Here is a 19522-nt window from a genome sequence, read left to right on the forward strand (position 1 = left end):
GACTTACTTTCTGAAATAATAGGTATGATTTCAGACAGAAGTTGGGCCATTAGGTGTAAAATTTCACTTTAGGAATACAATAAAATTAGCAGGAATTGGCATACATTATTGATGGAGATTAGGCTTGCTTCAGCAGGGACAGAGGTCCTGCTGTGTGTGCCTCCTTGGACAGCCTGCAGAGGATCTCTTGACAGCATCTAATGTGAGTGATGGAACCAGAAGACAGGACAATGAGCACCTCCCTGAAGAGGATGAGATGGTGGGGTTGTTCAGCCTGTAGAAGAGAAGGCTCCAGGGAGACCTTAGAGCAGCTTCCAGTACCTAAAGGCAGCCTATAAGAAATCTGCAGAGAGACTTTTTACAAGGTGTGTACGGACAGGACAAGGAGGAATGGCTTTAAACTGAAAAAGGGGAGATTCAGATATTAGGAAGAAATTTTTCACTATGAGGCTGGTGAGACACTGGCACAGGGTGCCCAGAGAAGCTGTGGCTGCCCCATCCCTGGCAGTGCTCAAGGCCTGGCTGGATGCGGCTTTGGGCAACCCAGTCTAGTGGAAGCTGTCCCTGCCTGTGGCAGAGGGGTTGGAAATGGATGCTCTTTAACGTCCTTTCCAACCCAAATCGTTCTGTCATTCTATGACCACACTTCCTCATCATCCCTCCTGGGAACTGGAGTTAAGTTTGTTGGCATTTCATTGTCTCAGATCAGCCCAGTGATGGACAGAAAAGCCCATCCATGTGACTCTTGGCACCACCATGTTGAGGAAGAGCAGATGGGAACAGAACCTGGAAACAAGAAGATGCCTCTGAGAATTATCAAGGGTGGTGAGCATGGAGCAAAATGTGCTGGCACCCAGACAATGCCCCAGATTCGCTCTCCTCCACCTAACAGTTAGTGCTGCCACTCAGGGCCCCAGAGAGAAAGCAGGGCTTCCGTCCTACACTGGCTTCCACAGTGACCACTGGACAGGCCTCACAGCTGTTCCGGCTGTTCCGCTCACCGCCTGCTGCCCAGGCTCACCGACCATGCTCCAGATGTGGTGCTCCACCGCCTCGTCCTCTGCCTGAGCGGGATACACCGTTTCTGCGAGATACGGGCTGCGGAACTGCCATCTGCCACGAAGGGCACAAAGCGGGCACAGAAAACGCTTCGGAGAGGCATCCTTATGGGAAAAGATGGTGCGAAAACGGCGATCCTGCCCGTGCGCGGCCGGGCCGGCCGGCGGCGGGTGAACGGCCCCTCGCCCTTCAGAGGCGGCGCCCGAGGGGAGAGCGGCCGGCACCCCCGCTCCGACGCGGCGCTGCGCCACTGGCGCCGCAGGGGCGGGGACCGCCTAGAAGAGACCCAGCCCCTCCCGCCCCGGCGCTGAGTCCCCGCCCCCGGGGCGGTGCGACCAATGGGGGGCCGGGAGGCGGGGCCGACGGGACCCGGCATTTAGCCCATGCGCGGGGGCGGGCCCGCCCTTTCGTCTTGAGCGGCAGCGGTGCCTCACTGCCGGCGGCTGCGGCGCGGCGCGAACATGGCGGACCAGGCCATCTCCTTTCTCAAGGACTTCCTGGCGGGCGGCGTTGCCGCCGCCATCAGCAAGACCGCGGTGGCGCCCATCGAGCGGGTCAAGCTCCTGCTCCAGGTCAGCGCCCGGCGGGGGCGGCAGCCGCGGGCAGCCCTTCGCTTCTCCCTGCAGCCCCCCTCCGAGGGCCCGGCGCGCCGGGCCGCGGCAGAGGGGACGGCGTGGGGCGGGAAAGGCGGGCCGTGCGGAACAAAGGGCTCGCGCGGGGCCGGGGCCCGGTGGCCGGAGGTCACGTGCTGTGCGGTGCCCGCGGCGGCGGCGGCGGGGAAGCCGGTTCCGCTATGCGGCGGGGTGGGGAGGGGACAGGCGGAGGGGGGCGGCTCCCGGTGTCACTTCCGGCCGGGCCGCGCCCGGCGCCAAGGGCGGCAGTGCGACGCCATCTTGGTGACCTTGACGTGACGGCGCGGGCGGCAGCTCATTGGTCTGGCGGCGAGGCGGGGCCTCCCGTGCCCCCTTGGGCGGGGCGCGGCCTAGCGCCCCAAGGTGACTCCCGCGACCTTCGGCGCGGTCGCCGGCAGGAGCGGCCCTGGGGAGGGACGGGGCACGGACACACGGTGTGGCCGCCGGGGCTGCCCGTCCCCTTCCCGTGCCCGCTGGAAGTCATCCCGGCGCCATGCGGGTCGCTGAGGCGTCCCCGCGGCCCAGCCACGGCAGTGAGGGTTGCGAGCTCTAGGTAGTGCCAGCCTTCACCGACCCCCCCTGTGCTTGCGCTTGCTCCTTATGGGCTGTTCTTGGAAAGTTTTAACTTATGGAGAAGCTGGGAAGCAATTTTAAGGCTTTTTCTGTTAGAGTTATGGATCTTCTGTATCCGTGGTTCCTCATGGAACCATGTCTTCATATACGTTTTTTGTGTCACATACGTTTGTGTGTGTGTGTAAGCCTAGGCTTTTAATTCCTGGGAATTAAGCTAACTGCTGAGTTCCTTGCTCCTCACAAAATATCAATAAATGACGGTTCATCTTGGTCTTAAGGTTCGGACTGACCGACAAGCTTTTGCTTGGAGGTTTGCTGTCACAGCTGGTTTACTGTGGATAACAGAGGCTTAATCTGTGCGTAACTGCAGTCAGGCATTCAAGCTTAACATCAGTTCATTTACAGTAGAAGCAGACTTGTAGCTGTAGTGCCTGCCTGTCAGGGCATACAGTCAAAATATCTATTTTCATTTGCAGGTACAACATGCAAGTAAACAGATTGCTGCTGATAAGCAGTACAAGGGTATCATCGATTGTGTAGTGCGTATTCCAAAGGAGCAAGGAGTGCTGTCTTTCTGGCGGGGAAACCTGGCCAATGTCATCAGATACTTCCCAACTCAAGCTCTCAACTTTGCCTTTAAGGATAAGTATAAGCAGGTGTTCTTGGGAGGTGTAGACAAGCACACTCAATTCTGGAGATATTTTGCTGGTAACCTGGCTTCTGGTGGCGCAGCTGGAGCCACTTCCCTCTGCTTTGTCTACCCCTTGGATTTTGCAAGAACCCGTTTGGCTGCTGATGTTGGAAAAGCTGGTGCAGACAGAGAATTCTCTGGTCTAGGGGACTGTCTAGTCAAGATTACCAAGTCTGACGGTCTGCGTGGCTTGTACCAAGGGTTCAATGTGTCTGTCCAAGGCATCATCATCTATAGAGCTGCCTACTTTGGGATCTATGATACAGCAAAAGGTAAAGTTTTGGAAGGGATCAGATAAACCTCTTTTCAGACTTGTAGTGTCTATTTGTGTCTGTTGCTAGATGTTACCTGGTGTCTGTAGTAGCTATGTGGAGGTGGAGGGGGGATATTGGTGCCAACTGCAGTGTTGAAGGCAAAATTTCAGCATGTGTCAATAGCAGCAGCCTACTGAGTTATTTTTTGTTCAGTGCATTATTGTACTCATATTGGACCAGTTCATATATGTTTAGCTGAATGGGTTTGAGAGGTACTTTTACAAAGCATTTGTTCGTTAAGCTTTGACATTGGGGCATAAAGGTCACTGATAGGCTTTTAGTTTAATACAATGCAGAGAGACAGCGACTTAGTGCCATTTCTTTCTAAAAAGAGTAGGGAATAGTTAATTATTTCTCACGTCAGTCTGAAAAGAATTCTGGTGCTGAATTGTTATCTACTTTGATTACTGGGAAGAAAATCCTCTGAATTTTCTTAAATGTGTTTTATATTGCTTCAGTGTGTGTAAAGTTTAGCAAGTGTTTTGTGATGTCAGAGTATGGCTTTATGGTGTTTTATAACAATTTGTGTAGTAGCTGTCATGCAGTGAGTGAACTGGCGGAGAATGTACAAGACAAAAAGTTAATTCCTTGGATTTTATTGCAGGCATGCTCCCAGATCCCAGAAATACACATATTGTTATCAGTTGGATGATTGCCCAGACGGTGACTGCTGTGGCTGGTGTGGTCTCCTATCCTTTCGATACGGTGCGGCGTAGGATGATGATGCAGTCAGGGCGCAAAGGAGGTAGGCTGTTAATTTATGGAGTTCTTTAAACAGCATTGACAAGATGAAGTTCTTTTTTCCTAATAGTCACCCCTCAGCACTTACAGTTCCTTGTTCCATAAACCTGATTTAAGCTATATTACATTTAAATGATCTGAGGAAATGCAGTAGAGCTCAACTTGTGGCACTTGTCAGGAATTAGGCTGAGGACTTTTCATTATAGAAGATGAAATGAGCCATTGTTTGCAATGACAGATTAAATTAAGGCAGTCAGGGCATAGTATAATTGCTGAAAAGAAGGCTTAGAATTTTTGTTTTGTGACTTAGCTTTTAATAACTAGGCAAGCAGATAGGAAGCTTTTCTATTGTCTGAACTAAATATTGTGTTACAGTCTTAAAATGTGCTTTGGGACATAGCAAAGTTGCTAGAGAAGTGAAACAGGGTAGTTGTATCTAATGTGTTTTTAACAATTTTGGGAGTTAAAAATGACTCTGCTCTTTTTCTGCAGCTGATATCATGTACTCTGGAACAATTGACTGCTGGAGGAAGATTGCGAGGGATGAGGGAGGAAAGGCGTTCTTCAAGGGTGCATGGTCCAATGTTCTCAGAGGCATGGGGGGTGCTTTTGTGCTTGTGCTGTATGATGAATTCAAGAAAGTCATTTAAACAGCCTAACTAGAATTGGAAATCAAGTTGAGCAGATAATGTAGAATAACTACCATTATGGACCATTGACCTTCAAGAAATTCCTGTGAGTCTTATTTATCGGAGCCAGATGATATTTGTAGATGGGGCTAGAAACTGACATAGAGGATTGATCCATTTTTCGGTAAGATTCATGAAGACACTGAATCTGTCAATTCAGTGTGGTGATCTTTTTTTTTTTTTCAGGAATGAGTGTTGTTGGTTCTGGGTCCAGTTTAGGCAGAAGAAATTGCCTGTGGACCAGTCCCCAGTTTCAAGTCCCATCTTCTAGGACCATAAAATTGTATTTGAAAGTTCTTGCTAACAAATCTTGTTCTTTTCCACTTGTACTGAAGCACTATGTACCATTTTGCACAGCTGAACATCTAGCAATTTTGTTCTTAAATTGGGGCATTCTGCTGTAAAACAATAAACATACTCTGTCTGTGTTGAAATTACTACATAAAAGCTTTGGGAAAGACTCTTTTCTTTGAAAACTTGTTTCAGATACTGGTTCCTCTGATACACTGCACTCTGTAACAACATTTTAAAAAAATTGAATGTGAGAACTTTGGGGGAGGGGAAGCATGGGTTATACTAACAGAAACCAATCCCATTCTTTGTGCCTGATAGCGTGATGGGCTGCTGCAAGTGGCTTTTTGCATGATTCTTAAAAAATGGATTTGCAACTCTTCATATGATTTAAAATGGGGTTTCCATTGTAGTGCTGGGAGAACCCAAATTCTCAAAGACAGTAAGTAGTACTCTTGCCCTTGGTAAAACAGCTTAAACTGATTTGATTTTTTTTTTTTTTAATCAATATAGAAAGCAGCATGCTATTCATGCAAAAATCCAGGAACCTAGTAAATGCCTTCGACTCCTGAGTAACTTGTGTATTGTATTGTTGCTGCTATTTGGAAATGCTGATTGTGCCATTTCAGATACTGTTTGACCTTATCTGTAGCAGTGGTCAGCACCTCTGTGGAAGGTGAATGTAATCTGAACTGAGGCTCATTCCAAGAGGTGATGGAGTATATGCAGGGGAATAGGTGTGCTTCTGTGTAGCTGTAATAATAGATCAAGGTAGGTCAGCCTTCAGTACTGATTGGTGTCTAATTCTGGAGATTGTCAGAAGACCAGAATTGGACTGAATGGTTATACTCCTATTCGAGAGACTAATACATATGTGCCATTCTTCATACGTATATAATCTTACTTTTGTACTTTGTAATCTGCAAAGACATGGTAGGAGGACAAGTAAAAGAAAACGAGTTAATCTTCCAGTCATATTTTTAAGAACTCCCTATATCTTAAGAAAGAAACTATGTTATTGTATGAGTCATTGAAGGCTGGCTGAGCTGTCTTTGAGTTCTCTGTGTGCCTTCCAAGGTTGCTTTTCAAGATGAATTATTTAAATTAACTACCTGGCTTTGGCTGATTATTACCTTCCTCACAAACATAATTTAGCTTTCTCCTTTCGTTGTTTCACAAGCACTGCTTCAACATCTGTGTATGTAAGCACTTCATACAGCTACATTGTGCACAGGCTAATAGCAAACCTTATGTACCTACTGCAAGTGAATTTATCCTGTTTGGTAATGGTAGTTCCCTTTTTGTGTAGGCAGGTTACTTGATGTTGACCTTGCCAATCAACTTGCTTGGTTCAGTTGTAATTATATTGATGGGGGGGGAGGGGCAGGGGGAGAGTCTTTGTCTCTGTAAACGCATTGCTTAGGTTTATTTTCTAATGGTGGCTTGAAAGGTAGAGATAATGATAGGATACATCACACATCCTCACTTTGAGCACATGGTGGCCCAAGATTTGTGAGGAAGAACCAAACCTGACAATTGCTTGAGCAGCCTCTGAAAGGGGGAGACAATTTTCAGCCTACCTCCTCCTTCCACTCCAGACCTAGTTTTTAAGAAGAAATGGGAAAACAAATCAATGCAAGTAGAGACGGGTGCTTTTTTGAAGCAGAACTGCAATTTACCAATGCTGTGTGTTCAGCATGTAGTACTTGGTGTTCCTTTTTTTCTTTTTTTTTGGGGGGGAGGTTATATGACTTCCATTAGTCATGCAGCAGCAATTTTCAACGTGTGATTATGCAGCGTTGGAATATGAGGCAAACAATAAATGAGACTTCTAAAAAATTGCATTTGTTTTCTGCCTTATTGAAACACTGAAATATATTTATTTTGAATGGTATCTTTAACAGGAAACTATCCAAAAGAAAATAATGGCTTCTAAAGCCTCTTCTTTTGTTTTAAGGTATTGGAAATGGGGCTTACACCCTTTGAAAGGAGTCAAATGCACTGGTGTGAGAAAATCTTTACATTTAAAATAGTTATTAGAACATCACGGATTTTATTCCAGTTCTCACGACTGTTGCACTGGGAATTTTTTTTTTTTTTTTTTTTTTTTGAAGACTTGCATATTGGATTTCAGTCCTTGTTAATACTACAAAGGAAATACTGAGCACATGAAATGGCTGACTGGCAGCCCAATAGGAATAGCTTTGGCAAGTGTAATTTAATTCCTGTTTTTGTTTTGCATAAATCTGATTGCTGTAACAGTTTGATGTTGCTGGTTGGAAGGTTGCAGAACAATTTGAAACACATTTTGCATAGTTCCTGCTTCAGAAAATGCTCTGGGTAAGTAAAAATTACGAGCTGGTAAAAGTAATTACTGAGGCATTCCTAAGTAGTCCTATCATTTTGTAGGGAATTGTTCTCTTCAGAGGAAAGAAGAAACAATGGCAGTGAAGGCAGATACGAGTTTCTTCTGTGTTTTGGACGAGGGGCATTGTCTCACATGGTGAGGACAATCTTGACTAAGTTAAAGCAAGTCTTCACAGTAGGTGTTAGCAGAAAAGCTGCCAGGCATTGTATTTTTGACCAAAGTGAAAATGACAAAGTTAATTGATGTTCTCCAGCTTTTACTCCCATTTTAGGTGGATTTTCATGGGACAGGTGATTATACTCATTTTTAGTCTGGTTTGAAGTCTTTTTGTTAGGAGCATTCATGATTTTCTTGCATGTTGGGGGATCCAGTTGGGGAAACCAGGTGTGTTCTTTTTTGAAAGTTAGGTCATGTCTTCAACCATAGTTACTTCCTCAGTACAACCTTTTTTTGGTAAATTTACATATTCTGTCTGAAAAGGAAGAAAAATCTGTAACATGCAGCAAGCTACAGAGTTGCTTGGCAATTGGGAGAATGCTTCTAATGTTAAATAACACCAGTACCAAAGACACTTTTTCTTGCTGTTGCAAGGCAGGAGAAAGCAGGTTTAAGGACAGACTGAGAGAGCTGTCCTTGTTCAGCCTAGAGAAGGGTCAGGGGAGACCTTATAGCAGCTTTCCAGTACCTAAAGGGGGCTCATAAAACTGGAGAGGGGCTTTTTATAAGGGCATGTAGTGACAGGACAAGGAGAATGGCTTTAAGCTGAAAGAGGGCAGATTTAGATTAGATATTAGGAAGAAGTTCTTCCCTGTGAGGTTGGCGAGGCACTGGAACAGGCTGCCCAGAGAAGCTGTGGCTGCCCCATCCCTGGCAGTGTTCAAGGCCAGGTTGAATGGGGCTTTGAATAACCTGACCTGGTTGAAGGTGTCCCTGCCCATAGTAGGGGGCTTGTAACTGGATGAGCTTTAAGGTCTCTCCAACACTTAACTATTCTATAAGTTTTTTTTGATGTTTAACATGTATGATCAATACTAGCTATATGTCAGTGGAAGGAAGAATAGAAGGTGATTTAAATGGTAGACAGCCTTAACTGGGACAGTAGAGAAAATGGCTGACTAGCTAGTGTTGGCTGGGTTTTCTATACGTAGACACTAGACTTCTAGAAAAAACAGTTTGGTTGCTATCATACAGTTTTACATTGGTCAACCTGGAATTCTAAGAGCAGAAGTTTCTAGACAATATCATACTATTGATACAGTGCTTGGGGCTTAAAATACTGATGGGAGATACAATCAATTGGTAAATAAGTAGGAGGGATAGTACTGGTGGGGGTGGGGAGCAAGCTTGCTATCGTTGTGAGGGTATGTTACAGAACATCAAACCAGGGCACTTTGGTGGGGAATTTTGCCTAGGAAATCTGTGGGATTGGTAAGCACTGCAGGGCTTTGTGGTCGGGGTTTTTTGTGCTACTCTGCCATTCTTTGGGGAAAGAAATGCATGTGCATGGATAGTGTGTATTACAAGTTCTTGGAATGCATTTAATTCCAGAAAACAGGAAAAGTAAGTATTGAAATATAGCTCTGAGTGAGGGTGAGGAAGTAAGAAATCTGAAGAGGCTGCAATTTTTGAAGGGCAGCTTCCTACTTTACTAGCTATTGTTTGTTTATATGATGGACTATGGACTGCTGCCACTCTGTAGCCTTAGCTCTGGTAGCCTGGTATGACATGAGAAATCAGATATTTATGACTTAAGATGTATGAGGAAACTCATCCAAGTTGCATTACTACCTGCCTTCTATTAAAGCCAAAGATGGTAGGAGTAAGCAAATAAGTTAGGACAATGTGCTAGTATATAGGTACCAAAACTAGAGCATTTTAGTAGGAAAGCTTTGAGGATTCTTTGTAAAGGACTGAAGGAAAATTTGTGTTACTTTTGAAAGCCTCATTGAAAAGGGTTGTTTTGCCCACTGAAATGCAATAAACAACTAGCCTTATTTATTGACCTAAAGTGCATCTTTGCTTTAGCCAGCTGATGCAAAGCGTTCCCTCCCTGTGCAAGCGCTATACAAACTGCTGTTCAAATGGGCAAATAGGAAGACAAGCATTAATGGTTTGAAGCTTGGTTGTCATTACGTGAATAAAGACTGGAGGAGTTAGTTGCTGTTGGCACTACCAAGTGTGTAAGATACTGTAAACAGGAAAGTGATAAGGATAAAAAGCAATGGACTTAAAGTGTGGTAAAACAGGTCATTAAAAAAGTTTTTTACTGCACAGGGAGGCTACAGAATATTGGTCAGACATAATTTGCACAAAACATCAGAACTGTCATAGCCAATCCTCTGCTGAAGCAAAAAGGAAAGCTAGTTAAGCTGTTGAGACTGCCAACCTTGTTGATTTTCATGATTCAGTGCCACAGGTTTTTTTACATGGGGATAAGACAAAATACATGTTGACATCGCATTATGATCAGTGATATTTGAAAATGCTACTAGAAAATGCTTCCTCACTTGGGTTATTTTCAGAGCATGAACAGCAACCTAGCAAAACTGCTACACACAGATATTGCTGGTGAAAGTGATAACCCTGGTCTTAAAATATGGCTATCAATACATACAGCACTGGATAGAGCATATTTTGTATGAGAGCAAATTAGTTCTTAATGGACTTTTATTAAATTAAACACTCATCTTTATGTGCCAATTCTTCTAGTCTTTGGCCTATTGTGGTTTATAGTTAACAACTTTGAATTGAAAAGAAAGCATACCTGGATATCTTCATCAGTTGATGCATTAAGTTTGTCTCTTGGTTGTGGTATGGGAGAAAATATGCTCTTGAAATTGCAGTACCTTTGGGTAGAAAATGAGATTGTGGAGAAATTAAAAATACTGGTAATATAACTTACACAAACGCTTTGTGTTGTATCTCAAGGACAGTTTTTACTTTCAAAATAGAAAAGCTTTTTCTCTACAAATCACCAAGTGAGAAATAAAATATTTTGAGTGTATACTGATTGGGTAACTATTACACTAATCACTTGGGTAACTAAAATCTATGTTGCAGCGAGAGTCACAGTAAATACTATTAAACAATGACTTTGAATAAATTATGTGGCGTAACTTTCTTCCACCACTAAGTGGAAGTTTTATCAAAATAATGACACATTCATTTGTCCTGATTCTCCCTTGTCTGGTAATGTATGATGCCAATGGCTTCAAAGTGATGTGGATGTTGAATGCATACAAGTAAGAACAGAAATGTTTTTGCATGATCTGGTGGAATCAATCACTTGCTTTAATATCCTTTCACCCTTTTTCACTCACAATGAATTTGTATGCCAAAGTGCCATTCACAACAGTACTAGTAGTAATACTTCATGAGACTGATAGAAACATAGAATCATAGAACAGTTAAGGTTAGAAAGGACCTTAACAGCATCAAGTTACAACCCCCCTGCCGTGGGCAGAGACACCTCACACTAAACCATGGCACCCAAGGCTCTGTCCAACCTGGCCTTGAACACTGCCAGGGATGGAGTATTCACAACTTCCCTGGACAACCCATTCCAGTGCCTCACCACCCTTACAGTAAAGAACTTCCTCTTTATATCTAACCTAAATCTCCACTGTTTAAGTTTTAACCCATTACCCCTTGTCCTGTCACTACAGTCCCTGATGAAGAGTCCCTCCCTAGCATCCCTATAGCCCCCCTTCAGATACTGGAAGGCTGCTATGAGGTCTCCACGCAGCCTTTTCTTTTCCAGGCTGAACAGCCCAAACTTTCTCAGCCTGTCTTCATACGGGAGGTGCTCCAGCCCCCTGATCATCCTCGTGGCCCTCCTCTGAACTTGTTCCAGCAGTTCCATGTCCTTTTTATGTTGAGGACACCAGAACTGCACACAATACTCCAAGTGAGGTCTCACGAGAGCAGAGTAGAGGGGCAGGATCACCTCCTTCAACCTGCTGGTCACTCTCCTTTTGATGCAGCCCAGGATACGGTTGGCTTTCTGGGGTGCAAGCACACACTGAAGCTGGCTCATATTCAGTTTCTCATCAACCAGCACCCCCAAGTCTTCTGCAGGGCTGCTCTGAATCTCTTCTCTGCCCAACCTGTAGCTGTGCCTAGAATTGTTCAGACCCAGGTGTAGGACCTTGCACTTGTCATGGTTGAACTTCATAAGGTTGGCACCAGCCCACCTCACAGGCGTGTTGAGGTCCCTCTGGATGGCATCCCTTCCCTCCAGCGTATCAACTGAACCACACAGCTTGGTGTCATCAGCAAATTTACTGAAGGTGCACTCAATCCCACTGTCCATGTCAGCGACAAAGATGTTGAACAAGACCAATCCCAACACCCATCCCTAACGGACACCACTCGTTACTGGTCTGCAGCTGGACACTGAACCATTGACCACAACTCTTTGTGTGCGGCCATCCAGCCAGTTCTTTATCCACTGAGTGGTCCACCTCTCAAATTGATGTTTCTCCAATTTCAAGACAAAGATGTCGTGTGGGACAGTGTCAAACGCTTTGCGCAAGTCCAGGTAGATGACGTCAACTGCTCTACCCCCGTCCATGAGTTCTGTAGCCCCATCATAGAAGGCCACCAGATTGGTCAGGCAGGATTTCCCCTTAGTGAAGCCATGCTGGCTGTCACCAAGCACCTTGTTGTTTTTCATGTGCCTTAACATGCCTTCCATGAGAATGTGCTCCAAGAGTTTGGAAGGCACTGAGGTGAGACTGACTGGTCTGTAATTCCCTGGGTCAAATCAGATCATTTAAATTTATAGGTAGGAAGGTAGGAGGTAAAAGGAATGTGTTTCATTAGAACAATACCCTATCAATAGTAAACCAATAAAGTTGATTTACCTTTTGAAAAGACAATATTGGAGCAGTGTCACTGAGAGTGTTCCAAGTGCTATCAGAAATAAAATCATAAAAGGAAAGTGATCTTTCCCTTGACCTGAAACATCCAAGACAGAGAAATATCTTATTATGCTGAAAAGCTACCTTTGTCACTGTCAGTAATGGATGAAAATTTCACCTAATTCTTTTTTTTTAACAACCTGAAGGATTTCAGCTTGACTTCTTACAGGTATGCTTGATGCATTTCAAACCATTTCAAATATTTAAAATGTAGAGGATAAAAAAAACAACAACAGAATGGGAGAAGAAACAGTCACAGAATGAATTACGGAACAAAAGTGGTATAAAAAGACTGTTGAGGAAAGGGTGAAAAGGAAGATGCAGTAGAAAGGGGATGATATTAATGATAAAAACTTAGACCTGAAAGTCAGCCTCAGAACTTTGGACCAAATACAAGACTGAGTCTGTCTCAACCTGTTCCTGTAGCCCTGGCACCTGAGTAACTGCTGCCTTCACAATCCCAGCTAATCAAAGACTGCTATCAGCCTCCCTTGCCATTGTAATGGAGCTTCTCCTACACGTTAATAATTTCCACCCAGTTTCTTCCACATGATTGGGTAAGATTTAAAATTTTATTCATATTTTTAAGCAGGAGAAAAGGAGGTGAACATGGTAATACTGAAAAAAGAAATTAAAATAATATTTCACAGTCTTACCAAACTCAATGGGTTCACTCCATTCCCCCCAGTTTGAGCTTACGAGACAATTTTTTCCACGTGCTCTGATTTTCAGAATGTACTTTTTTTCTTCATTGTAATTTTGGAATTCATATCTGTTGTTCCTTACCTAAAATCAAAACAGTCAGACTGTTCATTTCACCCCGTAAACAAATATTTGTAACATTTGGGTTTAAATTCCTGATGCAGTTTCTACAAAAAAAACCCTGATTTGTATGACTGTAGGTATGTACTAGTTAAACATTCTTCTTCCCAAATGTAAAACTGTGATAAATTAGTTCAACTGCCATCGAATCTTCCTGTTTCTTTGAAGTTTCAAGTTGGATTTTGAAGTTTATTCAGTCTTTATTTTATTATGCTTTAAGGACACCTTTTTTCCCCCTGTTCCTTTTTATGTATCCTAAAAATCCCGTAACAGAAAGTCGAAACTGGAGAAGTACCCTGTAAATATGCCTTGCATCCTTTACAGGGATTAATCATGCAAATATTCCTTGCATGGTGCATGTCTTTGCTAAACAGACTTAATGTTTTTGAGACAATCTACGAGCAGATATGTACCATCTGGCCTCATGATAATTTCTACAAGGTATGGAATCTGCCAAGCTTAAGATGCTTCCGGGCCTGAGAGGACCACTCGTGTTGTGAAAGACTGTGAACATCTCTGTGTTCCCTCTGTCTAGCGGTTTGGAACTCTAGTGGTATTTTTTCACCAACAAAGAAAGAATGCTTCTAGTTTTTGTTAAGCAAAATATCACATCTGTCATAAGCAAAAGCTATTTGTGAGATAAATAAAAAGTACGAAATTTTGTGAAATTCATTGAAAATTCTGCCTGCTGTAAGCTAACCAGTCCAAAAGGGATGTATTAAATTTACACATGAAGATACCACAAGAATATATTTTCCTGGATTCTCATTGCTATATTGATATAAAAACTATAGTTCTAGAATTAAGTATATTTTATATAATGGTATTTAAATGCTTAAGTGGGCAGAAGCACAAATTTGTATATAAAAAGAATACTTACTCTTACAGGAGGATCCTTTTTCTGTTCTTTGGGTTCATCCTGCAAACCAAAGACAAATCTTCATTTTTATTATTTTCTTTTGTTCTCATTTTCTTGCGTATAAAGATAACAAGTAATTTTAAACTGACAAAAAATAATTGGATATTCTGCTCCAGTAATGTTGTAGAATGTTGTACTTTATTACAGAGTTTTGGCTTCCTCCATTCCATTTTAGAATAGGAAGGAAACATGAAGTATTTACTTATATGCCCATGGGCTTATGGGCGTATTAACACTGTGCATTCTCACCCAGCAGAAGTATATCTGATTTACACAAGCAATCAAATCATCCTCCAAATACAGCAGATCCGGAAGCTGTGATTTCACAACAGTTTGATAACATGGTGAAGACAATTGGTGTGAACAATAAATTTACCCTCCTTCCAGTCAAAGTTTCTATTAGACATCTGAGTGATCTATACACGGGGGCTTCCCCTAAAATATTGTGAAAAGCCTCTTGCACATCCCATACAGTCAAAATTTAATTAACAAGAAGCAAGCATTGACCTGTATCAAAGAACCTGAAAATTCTGGGGGAAAAAAAAAAAAAATTCAGAAATGAGTGACGAAAACAGACAATAGCTTTTCTGCTTTGTACCTCTGGTTAGCTTGAAAGGTCATGACTGCTGTGATGTGAAACCAGCAGGGCTGGAGCAGGAGGACACAGCTTATGAGAAAGAAGTTAATAAATAAAGGAAACAGAAGTTTGCACATTATAGATACGCATGCATGTAGGTATGGTCTCAAATACAAACCAATGAATTGTTTTTACCTTATTTTGTATGCTAATTTCATACTGAAAACACTTTATGTTTTCCACATGACTTGTAAGGGGTGCTTGCCATGTAATTATGCAACCTGCTGAATCTCCAGTACAATTGACAGTGACATTTAATGGAGGAGTGAGTATTTCTGGAAAGAAATTAAATTATTAATGTAGACATAGACAGTAATCAGCTACAACTTATCCATTCATAGCAAATTACCTCTGAAGTTGAGGCAACTGATGTACAGCTGTGTGCTACTGATGTTAACAAATGTTATCTAGTAAATGGGAGTAAAATACAATAGCAAAACTTCAGTTGTTGGACACCTGAAGTAATTGATGTTCATGTAAAAAAAAGTACGAAGGATTTTGTGTAACTGAGTAGTAAAATCAGCAGAGTTCCATTTTCTTCTGCATCTGAATTTCACATTAACAGTGCAAGTCTTCATAGGAAAAAAGATAGACGTTTTGGTGCATGTGGTATTTTTCACATTAACAGTGCAAGTCTTCATAGGAAAAAAGATAGAAGTTTTGGTGCATGTGGTATTTTTCACGTAGAAGACCAAGTCATCTGAATTTGAGTACCTACAATACAGGGGAGATCTCACCACTATTGCCTGTGATATCTGCAAAACACCGCAGAGCAGGTCTGCTGGGCTTTACAGCCTGCACCAGCTGCAAGCAGGAGTCAGTCTTGTGCTGTGCACACAGCACACAGGACACCCAGGAGGACCCTGATTTCTTACCACCTCTGGACCACATCTGTAAACCTTGAGAATGCTTCAAGTGTCTGAGAATGTCTCAAATGACACTAAAGACATGTTTTCAGTCAGCTGAATCCTGTTCCAGATCTCCATTAGAGCTTTATCACCTATCTCACACATAGGTACCCACATATTTAACTAATGCAGAATTAATTTGCAAGTCAACCCTCCCCCCAGTCCCGGGTTATAGGAAATGTAGCTCTTGCAGCTCTCAGAGACACATAGAAGTAAGGGATGGAAAAATGAGGCCATCAGACGGGTGGCCTCAAAAGCCTAACCATTGTGTTTCATCACTTGGATTTCATGGAAATGTTCACACCACTTGAGCAGTTATTTCAGGCTGCTTCTGCCTTCTGCTTGTTTGGGATATTTGGAACTATATTCTGTCAGCTATCAGGATGAAGTTTGTCCTGCAGTGCTGGATCCTACGATGACTACAGACTTCGGTTTATTATTTTCTCTTCAGAGAAAAATTTCCCATTTCCTTATTTTATAAAACAGTAATAAAATGAAAATGTTCACTTACCAATTTTATACAGTACGATGTATTCATCATAAAACTGGATCAGGGAGTCTTTGCTAGAGCCGTTCACCAGGAAGTAAGCTTTTTCAGTCTCTATCCTCACATTTTGGAATCTACATCCTGTATTTCTGCCATTTTCATCCTTAATGTAAAGCTCACATTCCATCTCTTCATCATATCTATATACAGCAAGGCATTTTAGATAAACATGGGCAATGTGATGTGTTGAATGAGAATTCAGACTTCCCTAGGCTCAAGCAGACCTACTTACCTTGAATTCTGCCAATAGAGAAAATACTGGGTATCTCCTGGCGCATCCTTTCCTGCCTGCCAAGTGCAGTTCATGAGGGAAATGTGATAAATCACACAGGAGAAGTTTTCAATGGCTGATCCATTCATGCCTGCAGAAACAGGAATATCCATGATGAAGAAAAATCATGTGACTGCTCTAAGCTGGAGCTAAAAAATTGCTGAGCCAGTTGTAGGAAACTTCTTTTCACAGAAAAGGTTGCAAAAATCTGTTCATCCTACAAGGAACAAATTAAGGAATAAAGGATTTCAGTGTTTCTTTTACACCACCACCACCACCCACTCCCCCCCCACCCCGGACATTAAAAGCAGGCAAATCCTTTCCCAAAGCCTAGCATATTATCTTGCAGAATATATCTGCATATGCTGGAGTATGAGCCATCCATGTTCACTGCTGTGACAGAAAAAGCTTGCCCCATTGTTTAGAGGAGGTGCTTGGGTTAAGCATGAAAACAGAGAAAGCTGGACTCTCATGCTATTATAACTGATTCTGAACCCTGCAACCTGTGAGTGAGTAGAGCATTCACACAGGTAAAGGAAGGCGCATTGGTGTTTCACGCCATCCTTGGTGCTACAGAGAAAAGTCTCGTTTTGCAGTTAATGCTCAGGAATCCACTCCTGAAGTGTCTACACACAGCTTTTAAAAAGCTGAGCCTTTAAAGGTAAAGTTGGGCTTTTTTTTTTTTTTTTTTTTTTTTTTTGCTCTGATGTGGGTAATAGTGACTTGTAGCACCTGAAGTGCGTTTCTTTGGAATCTGAGCTTCCTTCTCACTCCTCCTTCAGCCAGTTTTGTGCTGCCTGCCGTAACTTCAGTGAAAAGGTGGAGGCTTCCTCTACTTCTGCCTCTAGCCCCCTCCAGCACCCAGTATTGAGGGCACCCTTGTGGAAGTAGAGGGAAATCGCCTGTGGAATCTGCATGCTTTGAGGCTAGGGCCAGCTGGGGAGGAACAACAGCAAAAGCAAGAGGGTTTAAGAAGCAATGTGTCGTGGCTTGTATTTTGAGGGTCACTGTGAGAGCTTTTCCTGTGTTAAGTACCCAGAAGAGATGAGTAAGGAGTACTTTCCTGCTCAGATATGAGCAAGATGATCTCATCACCCCTGCCAAGTCTGAAATCCCCCAGTTACGCACAGCTGCAGCAGCACTGGTGACTGGACAATTTTACTGGAGAGCTCCGAGTGGAGAAGGAATGGGAAAACAGGCTGTAGAAACTTTATGTTTGAAATCATGAGCCTAGGATCTGCTTAAACCCCACTTAGATTAGCTCCCACATGGGGCAGGCTCAGAATGCCTTTGTGAACAGTTTCCTCAGCTCAGTGGATGCACAGCAGCTGAAGGAACCTGCATGCATGCGTTGTATGTGTGTGTATGTGTGTGAGCATGTGCATATCAGTGCCAGATTAGGAGACTGCTGCATTCAGTTTGCCCCTATTTGCTTATCTCAGGCATTTCTTTTCCTCTCCTACTCCCATTTTACGGGTTATACTGTTCTCCAGACTGTGCCTTTAGCTAGCTTTGCAGTGTAGCTCCTTACAAACTCACCAACAGCCCAGCAGAAAAGCATTTAACGAAGAAAGGAGCGCTAACATCTTAATTTGTAACAGCTAGAATAGCTATTTGAATCCACCCTTAAACCACTGCAATTTAGTGGTATTTTTGAGCCCAAGTATGAAAGAAAAGAATGCAATTATCAAAACATTTGTGGTAGTGCATCTCTTGCAGAATTTTGGAAACATTCATAACAGAGCAAGGAGTTTTAGCAGATCTGCAAAAAATATTTTTTTTTTATAGAAAATCAAGCAGTTACTTACTGTGTAAGGAACTGTTTTCTTTAAAAGATTGCAAATGGAGAAAGCCTTACCCAGACCATAAACATTACCTCCAGGGATAAAGGTGAAGGTTTTTGAGATGTTTGTGTTTGGCACTTCAATAGTAAGGAATACCCCTTTGTGCAGAGGCAGGTATAGTTCCACTGGAAACCTGCATAGAGGACTATCCACCTGAAAAATAACATTTTGATGTTTTATTTCTCTGTTTTTCCTCTGCTGGTGTTAGATGATGTTTGCTCTGGAAGTACAGAAACTCAGTTTGAAGGCCTAGAATCTCATGTATATGTGTGTGTGGTTTAGGCTCAAGAGATAACTCTCCCCTTTGCTACTTGAAGGTGCTGTATAATGGTGCTGAGTGATCAAAAGCACAACTACACAAAACACTTTGCCGCTCAGGAGTTGGATGCTACACTAATGTGTAACTATTAGAGAAGCCTAATAGTACCCCAGTAGTGTAACAGAAGATGGTTAATAAATAGGGGAACCACAATGGAACTTCATCAAAGGATTAAGCAAAATAGAAGTCCTTGTCAACCTCCCCAGGGGTTGGAAAGTTGTCTATAGCATTGTGCTTATAACCTTCAATAAAGTTGTAGTGTGGTTTTGTAATATGTATTTCTAAATAAGGCATGTGCTTTACTATGCTAAATAAGCCATCTCTATTTCTCTTTCTGTCAAGCTTCCTACTTTTCTCATTGGATGATGTGGGATTACAGTACAACAAGTGCTACAGGCATGATCCAATTTACCTGGAAACAAGTCAAGAACTGGAGATAATGAACATCCATGGCAGTATTTGGGCAATTAATTTTTTATTTGAAGGGTCTCTTTCTGTCTCTCTGAGTCTCACTTAGTCTTATAGCCACTTTTTTTCAGCAGCTACCTCCCTATTCATAACGCAATGTAGGTACAGTTCAGGCCATTGCTTCCTTTCTATCTTGTTGACAGAACTTCAGTTCTGTATAATGCACAGGATGTCCTCCTGCAGCAAATGCACCATGGCACAGGTGGCAGCTTTCCACAGCCCCTGACAGATCAAGCTGTGGACTGCAAACAATCACTGATCGGATTTTACCTGCAACCGATCAATTTTTCCAAAGTAAGTGAAATCAATAAAAGGTATAGAAAAAAGTGCAATTATTTATCTCAATGAATAACAAGTTTATCTCTGTCTGTATACTTTTAATGTCCCTGTCCATGATGGTACATTTGTACTTAGAGAAATTTTTGCTGCTATCCCAGGTCAGTTCCATTTTTCTCCAATTCATTTTCACATTTGCAATAGGTGATTCTTGTGTCTCTGCTGAAAGTG

At 42.7% G+C, this 19522-nt stretch overlaps 2 protein-coding genes across 2 annotated transcripts in view; one reads left to right on the plus strand and one right to left on the minus strand.

Moving 5' to 3' along the window:
• Positions 1-1452: 1452 nt before the first annotated feature.
• Positions 1453-5146, plus strand: SLC25A6 (solute carrier family 25 member 6). Its single transcript, XM_065677546.1, has 4 exons — positions 1453-1631; positions 2741-3227; positions 3874-4014; positions 4503-5146. The coding sequence occupies exons 1-4, from the start codon at positions 1521-1523 to the stop codon at positions 4658-4660; spliced, it is 897 nt and encodes a 298-aa protein (XP_065533618.1). The 5' UTR covers positions 1453-1520; the 3' UTR covers positions 4661-5146.
• A 1937-nt stretch (positions 5147-7083) lies between these two features.
• LOC136013540 (granulocyte-macrophage colony-stimulating factor receptor subunit alpha-like) overlaps positions 7084-19522 on the minus strand; it is a 33509-nt gene continuing 21070 nt past the window's right edge. Inside the window, exons 5-14 of the mRNA XM_065677547.1 lie at positions 19369-19513; positions 18261-18373; positions 16346-16475; positions 16078-16253; positions 14794-14933; positions 13983-14021; positions 12937-13066; positions 12224-12317; positions 10123-10204; positions 7084-7830 (exon numbers count right to left, since the gene is read on the minus strand). Of these exons, the coding sequence (XP_065533619.1) occupies positions 7762-7830; positions 10123-10204; positions 12224-12317; positions 12937-13066; positions 13983-14021; positions 14794-14933; positions 16078-16253; positions 16346-16475; positions 18261-18373; positions 19369-19513 (1118 nt within the window). The 3' untranslated portion in view covers positions 7084-7761. The remainder of the gene's footprint in view (positions 7831-10122; positions 10205-12223; positions 12318-12936; positions 13067-13982; positions 14022-14793; positions 14934-16077; positions 16254-16345; positions 16476-18260; positions 18374-19368; positions 19514-19522) is intronic.

The sequence above is a fragment of the Lathamus discolor genome, chromosome 4, assembly GCF_037157495.1.
Source record: "Lathamus discolor isolate bLatDis1 chromosome 4, bLatDis1.hap1, whole genome shotgun sequence".
Lineage (NCBI taxonomy): Eukaryota > Metazoa > Chordata > Aves > Psittaciformes > Psittacidae > Lathamus > Lathamus discolor.

Coding starts and splice junctions, on each gene's coding strand:
- SLC25A6 (XM_065677546.1), top strand. CDS start 1,521: ATGGCGGACCAGGCCATCTCCTTTCTCAAGGACTTCCTGGCGGGCGGC. Junction 1,632..2,740: donor GGGTCAAGCTCCTGCTCCAG/GTCAGCGCCCGG, acceptor TTTCATTTGCAG/GTACAACATGCAAGTAAACA. Junction 4,015..4,502: donor GCAGTCAGGGCGCAAAGGAG/GTAGGCTGTTAA, acceptor CTTTTTCTGCAG/CTGATATCATGTACTCTGGA.